This window comes from Muntiacus reevesi, chromosome 1 (genome assembly GCF_963930625.1).
Source record: "Muntiacus reevesi chromosome 1, mMunRee1.1, whole genome shotgun sequence".
In the NCBI taxonomy this organism is placed as follows: Eukaryota; Metazoa; Chordata; class Mammalia; order Artiodactyla; family Cervidae; genus Muntiacus; species Muntiacus reevesi.
In genome coordinates, this window is record NC_089249.1 from 160,470,817 (window position 1) to 160,488,453 (window position 17,637).

The following is a 17,637-nucleotide window of genomic DNA, read 5'->3' on the forward strand; positions in this document are numbered from 1 at the left end:
TCCTCCCCTTCCTAGCCTACTGTCTATTTTTAGGTTGGCACTTAATCCATTATCACATATAATTCACAAAACAACCCTGTAAGGTTAGTCATCCTACCTCGTTTTATAGATGAAGGAAACTGAAGTTCAGAGGGGTTAAATGACTTTTAAATGACTTCCCATCAGTGACACAGTCAGGATACGGAAGAGCCAAGGTTAGAACCCAGATGTGTCTGATTTTTCAATCCTGAGTTTCTAACGACTGTGCGATATAGCCTTTAAAAATAATCCCCCTGTGTGAGTGGCACAGCGGTGTGATCTGCTGCACTCTTGCCCCATGCCTGGGATCTTCTGAAAAGTAGGCACTGCTTCATGAATGCTTTATGATAATTCTCTCGTTATATACTGATTTTAGTATTTGTACTTGCAGTGTGAGTGCAAATAATAAAACGGATCCAAGGGATGAAGGGGAAGAAAGACTTAAAGTGTGTTTAGGAGCAGTTTCTTTCCCTGTCTAGCAATTGAGCTCAGCCTTCAAAAGATTCTGTTGAATTTGAATCCCCAACCAGGAGGAGAAAAATACAGATTCTGGGGCCAGTTGATGAACTTCTAGCGACTGGAGCAGGCCATGCTCTCCCAGTTGTCAGAATGGGGCTACAACCCAGCAGAGGAGCCTCTTCTGCTAGCCTCTTGGTGAAAATTAACTTGACCTTCATTTGGAGAATAAGTAAATTAATACACTTGGTTAGTAAACATTTGGTGGGAGGGTGGAATGCCTAAACAAGCGAACGATCTTATGGAGTTCCCTGCTTGGGGGCCTCCTTCCAGCCCGTTCTCATGGCCCAGGCCAGCCTGTGTCTGTGCTAGGCAGTACCTTTGTTCGAGGACCAGAGGTATTTGGACTGACCTACTGGCTTCTGTCCTTATCCTGTCCAGGGTGGGCTGCCAGGCACTGGGAGAGTGGAGGGGCTCCCTGCCCCCTGCCCACCCCTCCAGCACTTGGGCTTGTGGGATCTGCCTGTAGGAATCATCCTGCAAGGGCCTCCATAGTTCTGAGCCAAGGCTGAGAGCCCAGAGTGGGGCTGTGGTAGGATAAGATTACAGTTTCCTCCTGCTCTGATTACAAGCAGCTTATCTGCGTTTCACTGTTGTGGCTCTTCAGAGACTCAGGGAAAAAAAAAGGAAAATCTCATCTGTTCTTGTTGTGTACTTTTCAGAGGGTCGATGAGTGGATGGCGAAGGAAGGCCTCTTAGATCCAAACGTCAAGTCAATTTTTGTCACCTGTGGAGACTGGGACTTAAAAGTCATGTGAGTATGAGCAGGACTCCTTTGCTGACAGGGCTGGAACCTACGGGACCAGGTTTTGCCTTTCACAGTCTCAAATGTCCAAACCCACAGGGCAGCTGGGTCAGGCAATCCTTGGGTCTGGGGGCTGGCTGGGCAGAACGAGGGCTGGGAGCTCTGCCTTCTGCCTCTGGATGGACCTTTCCAGCCCTGCTGTTGCCTTCTTACCTGTGCTCGGGGAGCTCTTCCTATTGTGGGCTACATGTTACTGCCCTGAAGGGAAAGGAGTTAAAAGAGGGTCTTTAATTTTCTTCTAAACCAAGCACACAGTATTTACTATTCTAAATGCTTTAGAAATAGTAACGCATTTACTAACCCTTGGGACTCTTATTATTCCTGTTTTACAGATGAAGACATTCAGGCACAGAGAGGTTAAGTATCTTGCCCAGGGACACACAGAGCCAGAATTAAGGCCCAGGCAACCTGGCTCCAGGGTCCATCTTCCTAACCATGATGCTATGTTAGGCTCCCAGGTGGGATGCGAGGCCCTGATGGTCCCACAGAGAGCCCCGTGTGGGGGTGGGGGAGGGATGCTGCTGCCAGGTCACCAGCCGCCTCTTTCCTCCCTCATCCCCGCTGCTTTTTCTCCTTTGTCTCCTGACCCTGCCCCAGTTCTGGGAGACTGAGCCGGTTCCTTTGCTGGGCTGACACTTCTGCCTTTTGTCTACCCTCATGGATACTTGGCTTCAGAAAGTCCCCGGGGAATGAAAGCAGGGCGGAGGTGGCGGGGTGGGCACTGTTTGCTGAGGATTGATAGGATCCATACCTCTGTGTTCTTTGTGACTGCAGGCAGCAACACACATTCTGTGTGTGTATGTGTGTGAGTTTTTGAGCATAGGATGGGGTATTGGTAGGGGTGGGGAGTCGTGGCTCTGGAGTGACATTTCCAATTCAGGCATTATTTTCTCACCAAGATCCTTTTTATGCCTTTTGGAAGTTGGGCATTGAGGTGAAGTTCTGCACCCGGGTGGTTGTCCAGCCTGCTATTGGACCCAACCCTCTAGGTGAGGCGGCAGGAAGAGCAAGCCCAGATCACATACTCGCCCGCACATCTGTCTCCCCAAGGCCTTGGATCATGAGTGCACGCTGACTGCATACCACACGCTCCAGAGCTCCCGATGACACTCATTGTTGGGGAAATTATAGGGGCTGTGCCTGGAGGCAGAGCTGAGTCGGGGGAGGGTTCCAAGGAGAAGGTGAGGAGGAAGAATGCTGTTGCTCTGGTTTACAGTGTTCTGTATCCTGGGCAGCTCTGAGCACTCAAGTGAGAAGGGACTCCATAGGAGAAGCTATCTGGAATGGGGCAGGGTTCAGGCTGACACCCAGGGTTCTAGGGCTTGTGTGGTCCACGCCAGAGGCCTGGTTTCTCTAGTTAGCTGAGATTGCTGCTCTCCCAGTGGCATTCTCTCTTTGGCATGTTCGTGTCCCAAACACCCAGTTTCAGCATCCTCTGTGATAGGGGTGAATGGCGTGTGCTTATATGCGTATGTGAGCGCTTTCCTGCGCATGATGTTGGGGATGGCTGGGCCTCCGAAGCTTGGGGTTGGTTTCTCCATGACAAGGAGAGGGGATGGCTGGCATTGGAGGCCTTGGCATGGTGGGCCCTGGACAAATCTTGGTGACTCAGGAGGCTGCTTTGCATCTTGATGGAACTGATGTCATCAAGAAGGGGGATCGGGCTGGGGAATCTGAGCACATGAAAAGGAAAATCACATGTTAATGAGCACTGTTTCTGGGTTACTCTTTTCCTTTACCTCCTGAAGAGAATCTGTTTCACTTTTTTATTTTAACTACTAAGGGAGTGAGGGAAAAAAGGAAAACGTGAAAATGACAGCTAGCATCAATTTCAAGAACTACATTTTATGTTTCTGATCTTATTTCTTAGTTGATATTTCTGTTATAGCATTACTACTCTATGATGCCAAAAGAATTTCATTAAATGGAAGAAATTAGATCAGTTGGGAAATGAAGGCAAAACAACCAGTTAGATTGGCAGAATCTTAAAATCCTTAACTTGTTTAGGCACGAAAGGTTGAAGTGTGTTCCCCCAACTTAAGTGCCAGGGCCTCTAAGAAGGCCAACAAATATAGACACCATCTTTGCTCTCCAGATAGCTCATGGTACAAGCAAGGGGAAAGCGTATAAAAAGGAAAGGAAAAGAGTGATACATTTATAACAAATCAGGAATAAGAAATTAAGGGACCAAATACAAACAGTACACCCTTTTTAAAGTGGTGGTGACTGTAATAAAGTGCAATTAAAAAAAATGTTAATGAGCACATACCATATGTCTCTCAGTCCTCCTACCTGTCTTCTTGGGTAGGAGGTGGTGTCTTTCTTTTATAGATGAGAAAACAAAGCCAAATTAAAACCTGAGGCTCAAATTGGTAGACCCAGCTAGGCATAATAGAATTCTTAAGGCCACATGGCTTCCAGAAGAGATGACTGGGGCAGACTTTGGCGGGTGGTTGGGTCTGGCTCGTGAAGGCCAGCCAAGCTCTGAAAGCGAGAGTGCAGGGAGGAGTCAGGTGTCTGGTGGCAGGGGTGGAGGGAGGAGAGCTCTGTGGCAGCCTTTTCGAAGCAGGATTTCGCGTAACTGCTGGGAAGGCTCTTAATTAAATGTGTAACAAAATAAAAACAGCCAGAGAGGAAACCTAAGTAGTGCTGCGTGACGGTGCACAGCTTCTCCGTGTTCCCGGAGCCTCTTGTCAGATGGCTCTCGTCAGAAGCATCACCTTCTCACATGCCTGGTAAAGCCTGCTGATGAGCCTGACAGGGGTGGTGTTAAACTGACCTAACAACTTGTTAGTATGTGGCTCACTTCTTGTTTTGACATCTATTTTCAAATTTAACTAAGTCTTAGGAACTCAGCAAATATTTCCATTTCCCACTCTAGTCTCTCCGAGCCATGGCTCCCTCTCATTGCTGTTCCCCACCCCCACCCCCTCCCTCTTCCTGCAGCCAGCTTCACATCATTTTTGTTGGAAAGGGCATGATTAGTACAGCACTGAGAAATGGGGACTGAAGTGGCAGTGGAAATTCCACTGGAGAAAAGAAATCTCCCCCCATTGTGACAGATTAATTTTGTGTCCATCTTTTGTCAGCCTGAATGGGGTGATACTCAGGTTTACGTGGGCTTTGAGGCAGTTGTCACAGATTCCGCTCAGGTGGGTTTTAATACAGTGGGTGCAGATTTCATTTTCCTTCTAAACGTTTTTAAGAAACTACACTTGTGGTTTTGGCTCTTGGTCAGCTTGCCTTCCCCACCTGACCTACCTTTCCTTTGCCTTACCTGTTTCTTGAAGCTCCTTGTAGAGTTTAGTGTTCTTTCACCAATATTCTCTCTCCTCCGCTTATCTTATCTCTGTATTGTCTCTGTAAAGGGCTTCCGTCTTTGGCATGGTGGGAGGATAAGGAAGATGCAAAGTGAGGATGGATACCTGCACGGGTGCTGCCTTTGAGGAACTTACCTTTTTGCCTGTAGTTTGGAGACCTGGGTTTGCCAGCTGAACAGAACAGGTGGCTTAGAAGCTAGGCCACAGGGTTTTCCAGTGGCATGTGGGTTTAAGAAGAGGAGCAGATCAGGAGGACTGGGGGTTGTGGAGTGGGCTGGGGGGATAAGAAGAACTGATATGAGGGTGGACCTGGTCCTCCGTGCCTCAGGGGAAGAGGCCCTTTGGAGGAGAGGGTCAGGATTATCAGACCCCACCGTAGAGGAGCAGGGTCCAGGGGTCCACTCTGAGTCTGCCAGGAGGGCCCTCACGCAGCTTCCCCTCAGCTTGAGAGCGGGGAGTTTTCCTGCCATTGGAGGCCAAATGTGTGAGTGCAGGGCTGGCATTTGACTTGGTGTTTCCCCTGCTCTCCTTGTGCAGTTTGCGTACCACACCCCTCTGTTGGTGCTGTGCAGATGTGGACCAGAAAGTCTGGAGATCAAAAGATACTTAACATTTAATTTAACGTAAGTTTGTGTGAGACCATCTGAACTAATATTTTGTAACAAAAAACTCAGCCACCTGGGTAGCAAACTGTTTGAAAAAATAATGATAATTTATAAGAATGGCATCTGGGGGGAGAGCACTTAATACTAGGCTGTCTAGCCAAAGAAAATGAGATCTATTTCAGTTCCTTCAATACTTGGACATGAAATTTTTTGTATTATTTTGTTTTTAATCCATCATGAAGAAGACCCAGTCAGGAGGCAGGTGGAAGCACTTCTGTGAAAGTCACTCCTGAATTCACACTCCTTTTTTTTTTTTCCAAATGATTGAACCCTTTCCAGACTATATTGCTCTCCCTTCTTGTTTCAAGTACAGACAAACATTGTCTCTGAAAAACAAACCAAAAAAAAACACTTGTTCAAGTTATCCTACTTACTGTTTGATTTGGGGACACATACTCAGCGGGGACTTGGGCTTCCCAGGGGGCACTAGTGGTAAAGAACTCACCTACCAACGCAGGAGACAAGAGACGTGGGTTTGATCCCTGGGTCAGGAAGATCCCCTGGAGGAGAGCATGGCAACCCTTCCCAGTATTTTCACCTGGAGAACCCCATGGACAGAGGAGCCTGGCAGGCTACAGTTCATAGGGTCACAAAGAGTTGGATACAATTGAAGTGACTTAGTGCACACACACACACACACACACACACACACTCACACTCGCACACTCTCTCTACAGGGACTGCTGACGGTCATGCAGGCAGGACGGTGGGAGAGCAGAGAGTGCTGTTCCCTGGAGTGAAGTCCCATGGCAGAGGAAGCACATGCCGGGGAGAACTCTGTAGGGTACACAGTATCTCATGGGATGTGTAGATGAAGTTTGAAAGGCTTGCTGGGGGTCATTCTGGGCCCTCTTGGCATCATTCATCAGCCTGACTACTTCCTCCTTCTCGAAGCACTCTTCGTCTCTACTTATGTCTCCTGTTTCTCTGACTTTTTCCTTCCCTTTCCTTTCTATGTTTCTTTTTTCCTTTTCTCTTAAATTTGGTGTTTCTTAAATACTGGCATTTCTTTGATCTCTCTCTTAGCTGTCTTTTCTTTTTATCCTGTACACTCACACTCATGGGAGTGAACTCATCTATTTCTCAGCTTCAGCTCTTCTGTGTATGCTGTCTTCTCATCTATTCCTCTATATGAGAAATGGAACCAACATGCAGCAGTGATCCCACTGGAGAAGAGGAGTCTGTTCCCCCTGCCATCTGAACTCTGAGCCTTCATGTCCAGCTCCTCTTTTCTGTCTTACCTGGATACCCTTAAAGCCTGTGCTTAGTCGCTCAGTTGTATCTGGCTGTTGGCGACCCCATCAGCTGTAGCCTGCCAGGCTCCTCTGTCCATGGGCTTTTTCGGGCAAGAATATTGGAGAGGGTTGCCATTCTCTCCTCCAGGGAATCTTCCTGACCGAGGGATCAAACCCGCGTCTCCTGTGTCTCCTGCATTGCAGGTGGATTCTTTACCTGCTGAGCTATCAAGGAGGCTTTAAAACTTAAAGCTCAGGTGTTATTTTTCTCCCAACACCTTGTCCTCTAGCATTTTCTTGAATAATAACTCACTGGTACCATCTACTCAGTAGTTCTGTCAGAAAACTGAAAATCTTCTTTGGGTTCCCCCCTCTAGCCATAACCAATTAATTGCCAGACCCTATTTATCCTTTCTCCCAGAGGTTTCTCAAAGTTGTTGCCTTCTTTCCAAACCCACTACCCCTGCCCTAGTTCAGGTCACCATGTGCTTGGATTCCTACGAATGTCTTCTTTCTTGTTGGTCTCTCCAACTGTCCTGTTTCTTATATTTCTTTGTCCTAATTGTAGCAGATTACATCATACCCACTTAACACCCTTCAAGGCTTCCCCTTGTGCTCCAGGCAAAGTCACACTGTTTATTGAAGGTTTCAAGGCTCTTGTTTGTTTCTCTACCCTCATCTCTTGATGCTCTCTATGTACTCAGGCTCCCCCTACCCCTAGCCAGGTACTCTAACTGGCCAGTTCCTAAGGATCCCTCCTAACATCTTTTTTTAGGTGCCTTCCTGTACGTTCCTGGAGCACATGTACTTATTCATACATGAAATTGTGTTGTAGCTTCCTTGACTTGTCTTCTCTTTCCCTAGATTGTGTGCACCATTATAACCCCAGGACAATGCCTGACATGTAGTAGCTGTTCAATAAATGTGTGTTGAATAAATGACAACTAAGGCGTGGAGTGGACCTGTAGAATTCCTGCCCAGGAAGAATGGCAGTGGGTGGTAGTGAGTGGATTCAGGGAAAATGGAATGGAAGAAAAAATCTCAGACCCTCCTGTCCCAGCCTGAGTGTGAGGTGAGGGGTTAGAGGACTGCACTGCTCATGCCAAGAAGCTCCTGGGTTCCCCTGCCAGCACTGGGTGTTGGGCCCTGCACGGTGGGTACTGGGTGAGATGGTGCCAGGGCCTGGGTGAGGGAGGAAGGGCTTGGTCCTAGGAGCAATGTGAAGGGCTTTCTCTGAGACGTTTGTGTCCCCAGGACTGAGGGCTGGGACTGCTCTGGAAAAGTGACATCAGATAATAAAGATAGCCAACATTTATTGGCTACTTACTATATACCAGGAGTCCTGCTGTGCTCTTTATACATTATCTCATTTAATCCTTACTACAATCCTATGAAACTATTTTTTAACACATGAGGAAACTGGGGCACTGAGAGGTAAGTAATTTGTCAAGGGCACACAACCACTTTGTAGCAGGGATTTGAACTCTGGAAGCCGCCTGTTTGACTGCTTGGGTATCTGACCATCTGCTTTTGTCTTCCATCATGGCTTTGGGGTTGGTGGGAGTACCCTTCCTCCTCTCCTTTGTTTGCACTGAATGACAGAGCCTTGGGATGTTCTCTGACACTCTGGGCTGCTGTTGGTTGGAGGGCTGGACCTTTGCTTCGTTTTGCTCTGGGGACATGGTTGGCCCAGAGATGTGGTGGGGGATGGCTTGGGGCTGTCAGAGAGGCTCCTTGCTGATCTACAGATGAATGAATCCTCAGATCTGTTTCAAGGAAACCACTGCCAATATTACTTTGGACACCTCTATCCTATAGTATGCTTGGAAGCACGTGGGGCATCTCATCATGTCTCTAAGCTCGTGAGAACCTTGTCCATGGGTTTGCCAGTTGGTCCCTGCACGGAGCTGTATCACCTTTGATTAGCAGCCTGTTGGGGGAAGGGGCTTGAGTCAGAACTCCCTGGCAGTCCTGACTTGTCTCATTTCCTGATACTTTTATCTGTCACTGCAAGCGCTTGGGCTCCCCTCCTGAACTAATTAAGTTTGCATGTGTTTAGACACATTGCCAAATAGGGCTTAGCAAAGCGGAACTGAGCTACATCTCTTTCTGAGTAGGGAAGGAAGGGTATATGAACACTCCACCACGAGGGCTGGGGAAAGCGTGGACAACATGGAGCCTGTGTGTGCAGATGATAGGCATTCTGCCCTGGCCTCCCTGGGACACAGTAAAGCAGCCTTTTGATTGGCTGGCAGCAGCAGCTAGGGGTTCACCCTCCATCTCTCTAAGTGAACTGGGCGTTCTCAGAGGGCCGAGGATGGAGGACAGGCTCTGCAGTAGGATTTTTCTCCCAAGCACAAGCAAAACTGAACAAGTTTAATGGGACTTGTAGGGGAAGTTTCTAGGCCTGTGTGCTGTTTGCTGCCAGCCTGAACCTACCCAACTCCACGGCCTGAAACCACCTGTGTGGCTAGCAGAGTGTAGGGTGGCCGCCTCTGCAGGTCTGTGAGAAGTACGTTGGAAACATGGGCCACTTTTTCCTTTTTGCCTTGAAGACCCCAGTCTTCAAGACCATGAAGTCTTCAAGACCAAGGCAGTCTTTTGCCTTGAAGACTCCAGCCTACCTTGCTCAGTCTCATGATCGCTGTGGGATGGCTCCAGGGGGAGAGAAGGAGTGTTGCTCAGGATCCCCCCACCCTGGAGGTGGGGTTCAGCCTATGGGGTCAGTGCAGTGCGGTGCTGCCAACATGTTTCCACGTCAGACTGATGCCCGCCTTTTCCTGAGCGCTGGGTAGCTCGAAGTCTGAGATGGCCAAACATCCTTGGGTCCTGCCCACACAGCTGCAGACGTACAGATCACACAAATAGGGGGGTTTGATATTGGGCCTTACCATGTTGTGGACTCCTCCTCTGAGGTAGGGAGTGAGGGTATTTCCTATAGAAAGCAAGAGAAACAGCTGGTTGCCATGGTCAGCACTTTGATATAGCTGTGAAGCCCATGGGTCAGCTTCCTGGCCACGAAGAGGCTCTCGGTAAGGCAAGATCAGCTCTGAGTCAGGCCAGGCTTGCGCTGCACACCCAGTGTATGTGGGTGGGCTGGGGAGGGGCTTCTGGAGGTTGTATAGGAATTCTGGGCCTTTGAGCTGCAGCCTGAGCCCAGAGTGAACAAGAACCAGACCTTTTGCCCTCCCTTTAGCTTCCCTAGAGCCCTCTCGTCAGCAGAGGTGCGTTGGGTTAGCCCCAAGAAGGCAGCTTGCGTTGATGGGGTCATGTTTCAGCTGCAGCTAATCCAAGTCACTCGATATAAATCTCTCCCTGCCGCCTCCCCCCTCCTTCCCATCCCCAGCCCACAGACAGGGAAATGAATCCTGGGCCTCGCCCTGAATACATCATGGCAGGCCTGCCTCTAATGAGAGAGGGCCATTCATTGTGGGGTGAAGCTCCCTGCAGAGCCTGGGATGCCATTAATTAAAGAAGAGCCACCTGAAGCCAGTCGTGCGGCGCAGCCTGCCACGCTCAGATGGAGTGGTGGTGGGGTAGCCTCGTTAGCCTGACAGCTCCTCGGGCCCAGGGTTCCTGGGTGCTGGGGAGCGAGGGGTGCCCCGCCTCCACCTGAGAACTCTGGCCTCTGGAGTCAGCCTCCTCACAGATGCAAGTGAGCCCATTCCTGCACTTGTCCTGGGGCTGGGACCTGGCAGGAAAGGGGCTGCTGACATTGGGCTTGGCTAGGGATTACCTATCTCTGGCGTGTGGGCCTTGGGGCAGGAGCAGGTTTCTGGCTCCCAGCTGGTGCTCCTTCCCACCCTTCTCCATGCGGTCCTGGAGCTACGGGTCGGCAGGCTGTGGAGCCTGCAGCCTTCCCTCAGAGCCTGAGTCCAGGGAAGGACTGGGGGGATCTTAGGCCTGCAGGGACACTCGGGGAGAAAGAGACACTTCCATCAGGTCTGTGGGCATGGCCCCTCCCGGGCAGACAGCGCCTCTGGTATTCCAGCTTCTAGGCATTTTTAGGTTTCAGGGTGGGGCTCCAGTGGCAGACTCGTCTTCTTGGCCCCTTGGGAAGGTGTTGGAGGGTTTTAAGTACTCTGGTGGTTGTGGGAATCCCTGGAGTGGAAGTTTTGCTCAGTTAAAACCTTGATGAAAGGTGGAGGTGTTTATGTAGTGGCCAGCCAGGTGCTGAGATGTTTCTGGTGGTGGGAGCCTGCTGCAGCGGTGCTGACTAGATGATTCTTTATTGCTTCGTTGGTCCTGAAGTGAGTATGGCTGCCAGGTGTCTAGTCCCCGATCTGATGGATGGAGTGCCCCTCAACCATCCTGGAGGGTCTTAACCGCCTCCTCCTTCCTGGCAGGAGGGGCTGTAGGCACTCGGACCTTAACCATCACCCAGAGTTGGAGTAGATCAGCTGGTCTCTGCCTGGCTTGTCAGGAAGACAGATTGTTTCTGTGTCTGTGGCAATTCTGGGCAGTGTCTGGAAGTCTGGTTCTGTGCTCCATGGAAGAATCTGAGAGGCTCCTTCAGGGAGCCTCAGAACCAGCAGGGCATGGCTTGACCAGGGCGCCAGCTCTACTTCTGTGGAGTCTGCGTGTTCTGGAATAGAAGCTCCACCTAAGACTCGGCTGGCACTGCTTTGTATTTTGAACAGTTTCAGACCTTCGCAGGCCTTGGCCATTCATTTGGGCCCTTCTGTCCTCTGGCAAGGGCTTTCCAGGTGGCGCTAGTGGTAAAGAACCTGCCTGCCAATGCAGGAGATGTAAGAGACGCAGGTTCAATCCCTGGATTGGGAAGTTCCTCTGGAGGAGGGCATGGCAACCCACTCCAGTGTTCTTGCTGGAGAATCCCCTGGACAGAGGAGCCTGGCAGGCTACAGTCCATAGAATGGCATGGAGTTGGACATGACTGAAGCAATGGCCTCTGGAAAATAGAGAGTGAATGGGGGGCTTGTGTCCTGAACTCCAGGGAGAACTCCTGAACTTCCACTGTTGATGCTAGAAAATATTTTTTTTTCATTTATTTTTATATTTGTATGGGTGAGATACTTTTCGCATGACTCTTGAGACCCAACTTAAAAAAAATTTTTTTTATCGTGAATTCCCCAGCAGTCTAGTGGTTAAGACTCCACACTTTCAACACAGAGGGCTCAGGTTTGATCCCTAGTTGGGGAACTAAGATCCCACATGCCATGTGGTACAGCCAAAAAAAGAAAAAGGAAAACCAAAAAAACAATTTATCTTTTTAGAAATGAAAGTATGAAATAGGTACAGTAGGGTACACCCAGTATACAAGTGTGAAATGGGGAGCTCAGCATATTGTTACACGTGTATACACCTGTGTACCACCCAGATCAAGGTGAACTTTTCCTATCATCCCATAAAGTTTCCTTGTGCCCCTCTTCTGTCAATAATGCCTTCCCCCTTCCACGTAACCGCTACTCTGACTTCCATTACTTTTGGCTCATTTTCTTCTTTTTGGCCTTCATGGAATCATACAATATGTACTCTTTTGAGCCTGACTTCCTTTGCTCAATGTAACATACAAGAGATTCATCTGTGTCGTTGTATGTATTGGTAGTTCGACCTGTTTATTGCTGGATAGGATTCCATTGTATTACTATACTGGAGTTTGTTCTTTTGGTCTTTCTGTTCATGTTTATTGAGTGAGTATGTGAATGTTCTATCTGATACGAGCATCTGCCTAGTCCTGTCAGCTTGTCCTACTTAATCTCCCTCATCCTTTTAAACCTAATTCCAGCCCCTTAGACATGTGGTCTTCCCTGTCTCTTGTGGAGTCTGCACTGGCCTCCCTCTTTTCTGAACCCCTGTGATAGAGGCTAACCCCAGGGCCGTGGAAGTGGCCTTTGAGCCCTAGTCGCTGATTTATTTATTCTTTCAATAGATGTTTATTGAATGCCCATGATATGTCTTACACTGTTCCAGGTACTGAGGACTTAGCAGTGAACAAAGAGATAAAACTTCCCAAGTCCTGCCTTTGGGGGCTTTCATTTCCGTGCGTGCAGCCAGCACTGCCCTGTCTTTTGGATGCTGATGCCAGGAGACTCGGAGTCTTGTCTGGGCTCCTTTGTCCCCGGGGATTCTATAGGAGCTGAGTGGCAGTGGCCCTAGCCACCTTGACAGGGCCTCTCTCAGACTTTTGTGGGCTTTCGTCTTCCTTTCTTTGCTGCTGCTACTGCTGCTTGGCGATGAAAGGGTTTCTCAAGATTGGTGCCTCCTTCTGTCCTGGAGTCTGATTCCCTCTGTGAGAGGAGAGAATTAATCTCCAACTTGCCATGCCTGTAAGGTGAGTGACCTCTGTTTTGTCAGCGCTCGCCAATCTGTCCTCTGATTCCCAACCAGGGTAATGTAGACATTATTTTGTGTTAAAGCAGACCACCAGCTCTCTTAGTGCAGAATCTGTCCCGATCTAGGCAGCTCAGAGAGGATCTCCTCACAGGTGCTCAGGCGCCTGAGCATCTTTGGTCCTGAACAGTGTATGGCAGGTTCAAGGAGGGAAGATGCCCTTCCACTGTGTATTCCCTAACCACCATCCATGCCAGCGAGGTGGCTGCTTCTGAAATTGGTCACTGTGATCAGGCTCCTGAGAGCATGGAGGAGGCTGTGAAGACCCTAGTGAGGAGGAAGTCAGGAAGCAGAGGGCTGGGGAGGTGTGGGCTAGGGAACCCAAGGCTGCCGCTGGCAGAGTGGCCTGAATGATCCGTGGACTCTGGGGGCTTAGCTCTGTCGGGCTTTGGGAAGGGTACCTGTGAGCGGGTGGGATAAATTCTCTGTCCCTGGCTAACGGGTGACATGACTCAGACTTGATAGTTCTGTAAAACTGTTTCTTCCAAAGCCTGCAAGGATGTTGGTTTGGGGAAGAAAGCCAGCCAGCCCAGAGAGTCCCGGGAGCCTGACAGGCCTTTTTCTCTGCGATTCTTTCTTGCAGGCAGCCCGAGGCAGCCTGTCTCTTTGTTAACAGAGTGACAGCAATGTGACACCATGGAAATAATTACTAACAAATCACGGTGCTGACTGCAAACAGCTCTCTGTCTTCAGAGGCATGTCAGGGTGCATTAGAGCAGGACTGGAGGAGCAGCACGTGGGGGCTGAGGCACAGCCCGTGCTCAGACGCTCTGCTCTTCTTTCCCCACCCTGACCCCTTGCTGCTTTGTCTGACTTTCCTCCTCGTGGCCTTAACCCACTTAGTCAGCTAAGGGACCCGCTGGATAAGTAAGTGGCATGTGGCTTCCTCTGGGCAGGTAGCTGGGACTCCCATCTTTGCTAGGGAACACCTGGTGTGATGGGATGGTTAGATAGCATCACCGACTCAACGGACATGAATTTGAGCAAACTGGGAGATCGTGGAGGGCAGAGAAGCCTGGCGTGCTACAGTCTATGGGGTCGCAAAGAGTTGGACACAACTGAGCGACTGAGCAATGACAGCCTGGGTAGTGATGAGATCCAGGAGTTTCTCTGTTATGGGGCTCCCAAAAGGGCAGAAGGGTGCTCCATTTTTGATGACTCTCTACCAGTTGGGACCAGCTTCACCTGCTGGTGGTTTTGGTGTGATGGAGAGTATTCATGCTAGCTGGACCCATAATCTGGGAGAAGCGTTGCATCTCAGTATTGGCTCTGCTCCCTTCCCCCACAGCCCTGAATTCTTCTTCAATTGCCATAGTCAATTTTGGGTAAGTCGACTTTGTCCATTCCCTCTTGGTTAGCAGAGTGATTGCTCTGACTGTCAGGGCTGTAAATAATGTTCTTGGTGTGTGTGGCTGGAGGCAGCCGTGTGGGGTGGGGAAAGGAGTGGAAGGAGGAGCAGCACTCCGCTGGCTCCCTCTCTGGCCCCCCTCCCCTCTCATACAATATTTATCCAGGGATGGGAGTCAGATGCAGCGACCTCAGGGTCACCCAGTTAAATAGCTTCTGAACCTCCCTGCATTCTAATTGCTGCAGTTGTCCTTTGCTCTGGAGACTTCTCCTCCCCATTGTCTGCTGAGGCACACGCTAATGGCTCTCCTCCCTGGCCCTGCTGGGAGGCAGATGTGGGGTGGGGGGGTGTGGAGGGAGGGAGAGGGCTCACTGCTGCCTCCTTTTCCCGGGGGATGAGGGAATCTGGGGCCTATTAACAAGTGGCTTCAGCACGGAGGAGCACAGTCCCCTGCCTTCCTGCTGCCGCCTCCCGAGAGCTGGCTGGAGGAGGCCCAGGAGGCGGGCCTGGTTGATGGGCCAAGGGGTTTTGCCCATTTCCAGTCCGATAAGCAGAACTGTGGGACTTGTGACTCCTGGCGGGCACAGTCCACGGGGTCGCAAAGAGTTGGACACGACTTCGCACGCACATACGAGCGACTCCTCTACAAGGGGCAGACCCTTGAGTACTTGGCTGAGGAGCATCATCCTATGTTCCAATGGTCCTACTTCCATGGCTTGGAAACTTCTAATGAGTGGTATTTCCTATTGGAATATACTGTATTTTGCCCGTAGATTGGCCAGATGCAAAAGTCTCCTTGGTCCCTGGTTGGTTTAGATGATTGATAATGGTAGCAGGTGTGCTGCAATTGGTGATTTAAGAGTGGCACATGCCACACGTCTTCACTGGGACCTTCTTGTAAATGTCAGTTACCACCCACGGCAACTCTTGTCTTCCGAGGAATACTGTTAGAAACTGCCATTGAAGGCACTAGCCACAGTGTATCCTGGAAGAATATTCCAGCAGGAGCCTAAAGTGAGCCCCTGTTGAGAGTTGCTCTGGGCCGAGTGAGGACTGTGCTGGGGACTCTGGAGACCACCAGGTGATTGGGACGGAAGGAACAGCATGTGCAAAACCAGTTGTAGGCTAAGGATTCAGTAAGGTAGAGCCTGAGAACACTACCGAGAGGATACACAATGAATGCCATGAAAACCTGGAGCAGCACAGTAGAGATCGAATGGGTAGTGTTTTTATCAGGAAACTTTAAAAAAATAAAATGTTAAAAAGAAAGCCCAATATTACGAAATATATAAAAGTTGAGCTGTTCTGGTTGAAGCTGGGGCAAGACCCTGCCCATTCTTCCTCTTCCCACCCTTACCAGCACAAAGTAGCTCCATGTCCCTCCTAGAATGCTAGAGCTCCATGGAGCACAGTTGAAAATGCCCACCAGAAGTGTGACTCTGTAGGCTAGGTTCCACATTCTGAAGGAGTCAGGGGAGCTGGGATCAGTGCAGAGGAGATCAACGGGGTGAGGGGAACAGCTGTGTCCTTGAAGCAGAGGTCAGGCTGCCTGCCGCATCCCGAATGCTTGCAGGATGCTCTCTGTGGAGCCTCCAGAGGGCATTGTAGGCCAGGCAAAGGGCCAAGGGCCCAGGCAAAGGGTCAAGATGGCCATAGGCCAGATGGAGACTCTAGTGGGGGATGAGTGAGGTATCTTGGAGATGGCTCAAACTGCCACAGAGCTCCTGAGCAGAAAAAGCAAATAGCTCACCATCGGAGACACTGACCAGAGTGCGCTGGAAACCTCCCAGCACCTGCCCACCCTCCTCCCCCAGTCCCACTCCCTGCTGCCTACTGGGGCCTCTGCCATTCCACCTGCCCAAGTCCTGGCAGCCACTCCATCACTTCTCGCAGCCACACAGGTGGGCACCGTGCCCTTTCCCTGGAAGAATGGTAGCAGGAGAGGCTCTGGAGAGGTGCCTGTCTTATCCTTTCACTGGAGAGGGGCTGGTGAGATACACAGTATTTGATTTCATGGCGTGTTTGTGGCACAGGGGAGGCACAGGTTATATGTTCCACAGGGTGTTTGTGGCTCTTGTGTACTGTGTGTGGTTATTTATACGGGCTCCATGAGGGAGAAATGGGAATAGAGATACGTGGCAAGTGGGCCAGAAAGCCGTGTCACGGGGAGGGGCACTATACACATACAGAACCTTTTGGAACATCTGCTTGCCTGTGGGGATTTGAGGTTGGTTTTCTCTGGGAGGATGGGCAGCTTGGCCTACGGGGTGTCCCTCTGCACCCGCCTGTGTTCTGGTTTCTGTTTGGGAACTCTCCAGAGCAGCATGTCTGGGAACACTTCCAGCTGTGCTGCCAGAACCAGACGCAGGTGACGGCCTTTAGTCTGTACCATAGGGAAACCAAGAGGAAATTAAATGTCATTTGCCCCCTGCACAGCAGGTCATTGCCAGATTAGACACTGCTGATCAGAGCTGTGCAGAGGGCACCCGAGGGAAAGCTCCTGCCTGCAGCCATGCCCTCTGAGCCGCGGAGACTCCCAGGTGATGGCCTGGCTCATGCCCAGGGCTTGCTCTGCCAGGCTGGGTTCACCCTGGCCCGGGGCCCAGCCCTGTGCTACATGGCAGCTGTGGCCCATGCCAGCCAGAGGTGCATGTGTCCCTGGGGGAGAGAGCGGAGGGGCAGGGCAGGGCAGGGCAGGGCAGGGTCTGGCAGTTGAGGGCACTCAGGAGCCAGTGAGTAATCAGCCCCTCCTCAGAGAGGTGTGTGGTACTGTGGAAAGAGCAGGGCCTTTAGAAGGGAGAGAGACCTGGGTTTGAGTGTTGACTCCACCACCTGCTAGTTGTAGGATCCTGGGAAAGTCACATTACTCCCTCCGGCTCCATTCCTCATCTGTGAAATGGAGAGCATAATAAGCTCTGGCCCCTGATATCGTGGCGGAAGCAGCTTCCTCTTGGGACTGACTTGTGCTGTGGTTTCCTCACCCTACCTTCCCTAGATCTGGAACGATCTAGGAGCACTTGCTCCTGGGCTCAAGTGAAGTGAGTTGGCTGAAGTTGCTGGGAAGTGGAGCAGGGAGGGAGTGAGTCTAACCAACTGGTACTGTCTCCCTGCACGAGGCTTTTCTTCTTGTCCTCCTAGTCCTCTCAGCCAAGCATCCCAAGGCTGTTAAGAGAGGAATACGGTTGATGATGGTCACCTCCTGATGGGGAGCTCAGCTGGCTCGCTCCAGCCTCACACTTGCACTCCTCTTCCTCTTTGGGAAGACCTCAGGGCTCGTCCCAAGCCCTCCCCCTCCTTTACCCTGAGTCTTAGTGGCCGGCATAGTTCTCGGTTCTGCGGTGGCATTTATTCACAGGGCTTTGGGAAGAGACGTTTTAAT

The 17,637-nt window shown here is 50.5% G+C and overlaps 1 protein-coding gene across 8 annotated transcripts in view; it reads left to right on the plus strand.

Moving 5' to 3' along the window:
* The window catches only part of ERI3 (ERI1 exoribonuclease family member 3), a 128,777-nt gene that overhangs the window by 42,768 nt on the left and 68,372 nt on the right, over nt 1-17,637 (plus strand). For all 8 annotated transcript variants that reach the window (XM_065914494.1, XM_065914518.1, XM_065914473.1 and 5 more), the window contains one exon: nt 1,197-1,288. In XM_065914494.1, coding sequence (XP_065770566.1) covers nt 1,197-1,288 — 92 coding nt within the window. The remainder of the gene's footprint in view (nt 1-1,196; nt 1,289-17,637) is intronic.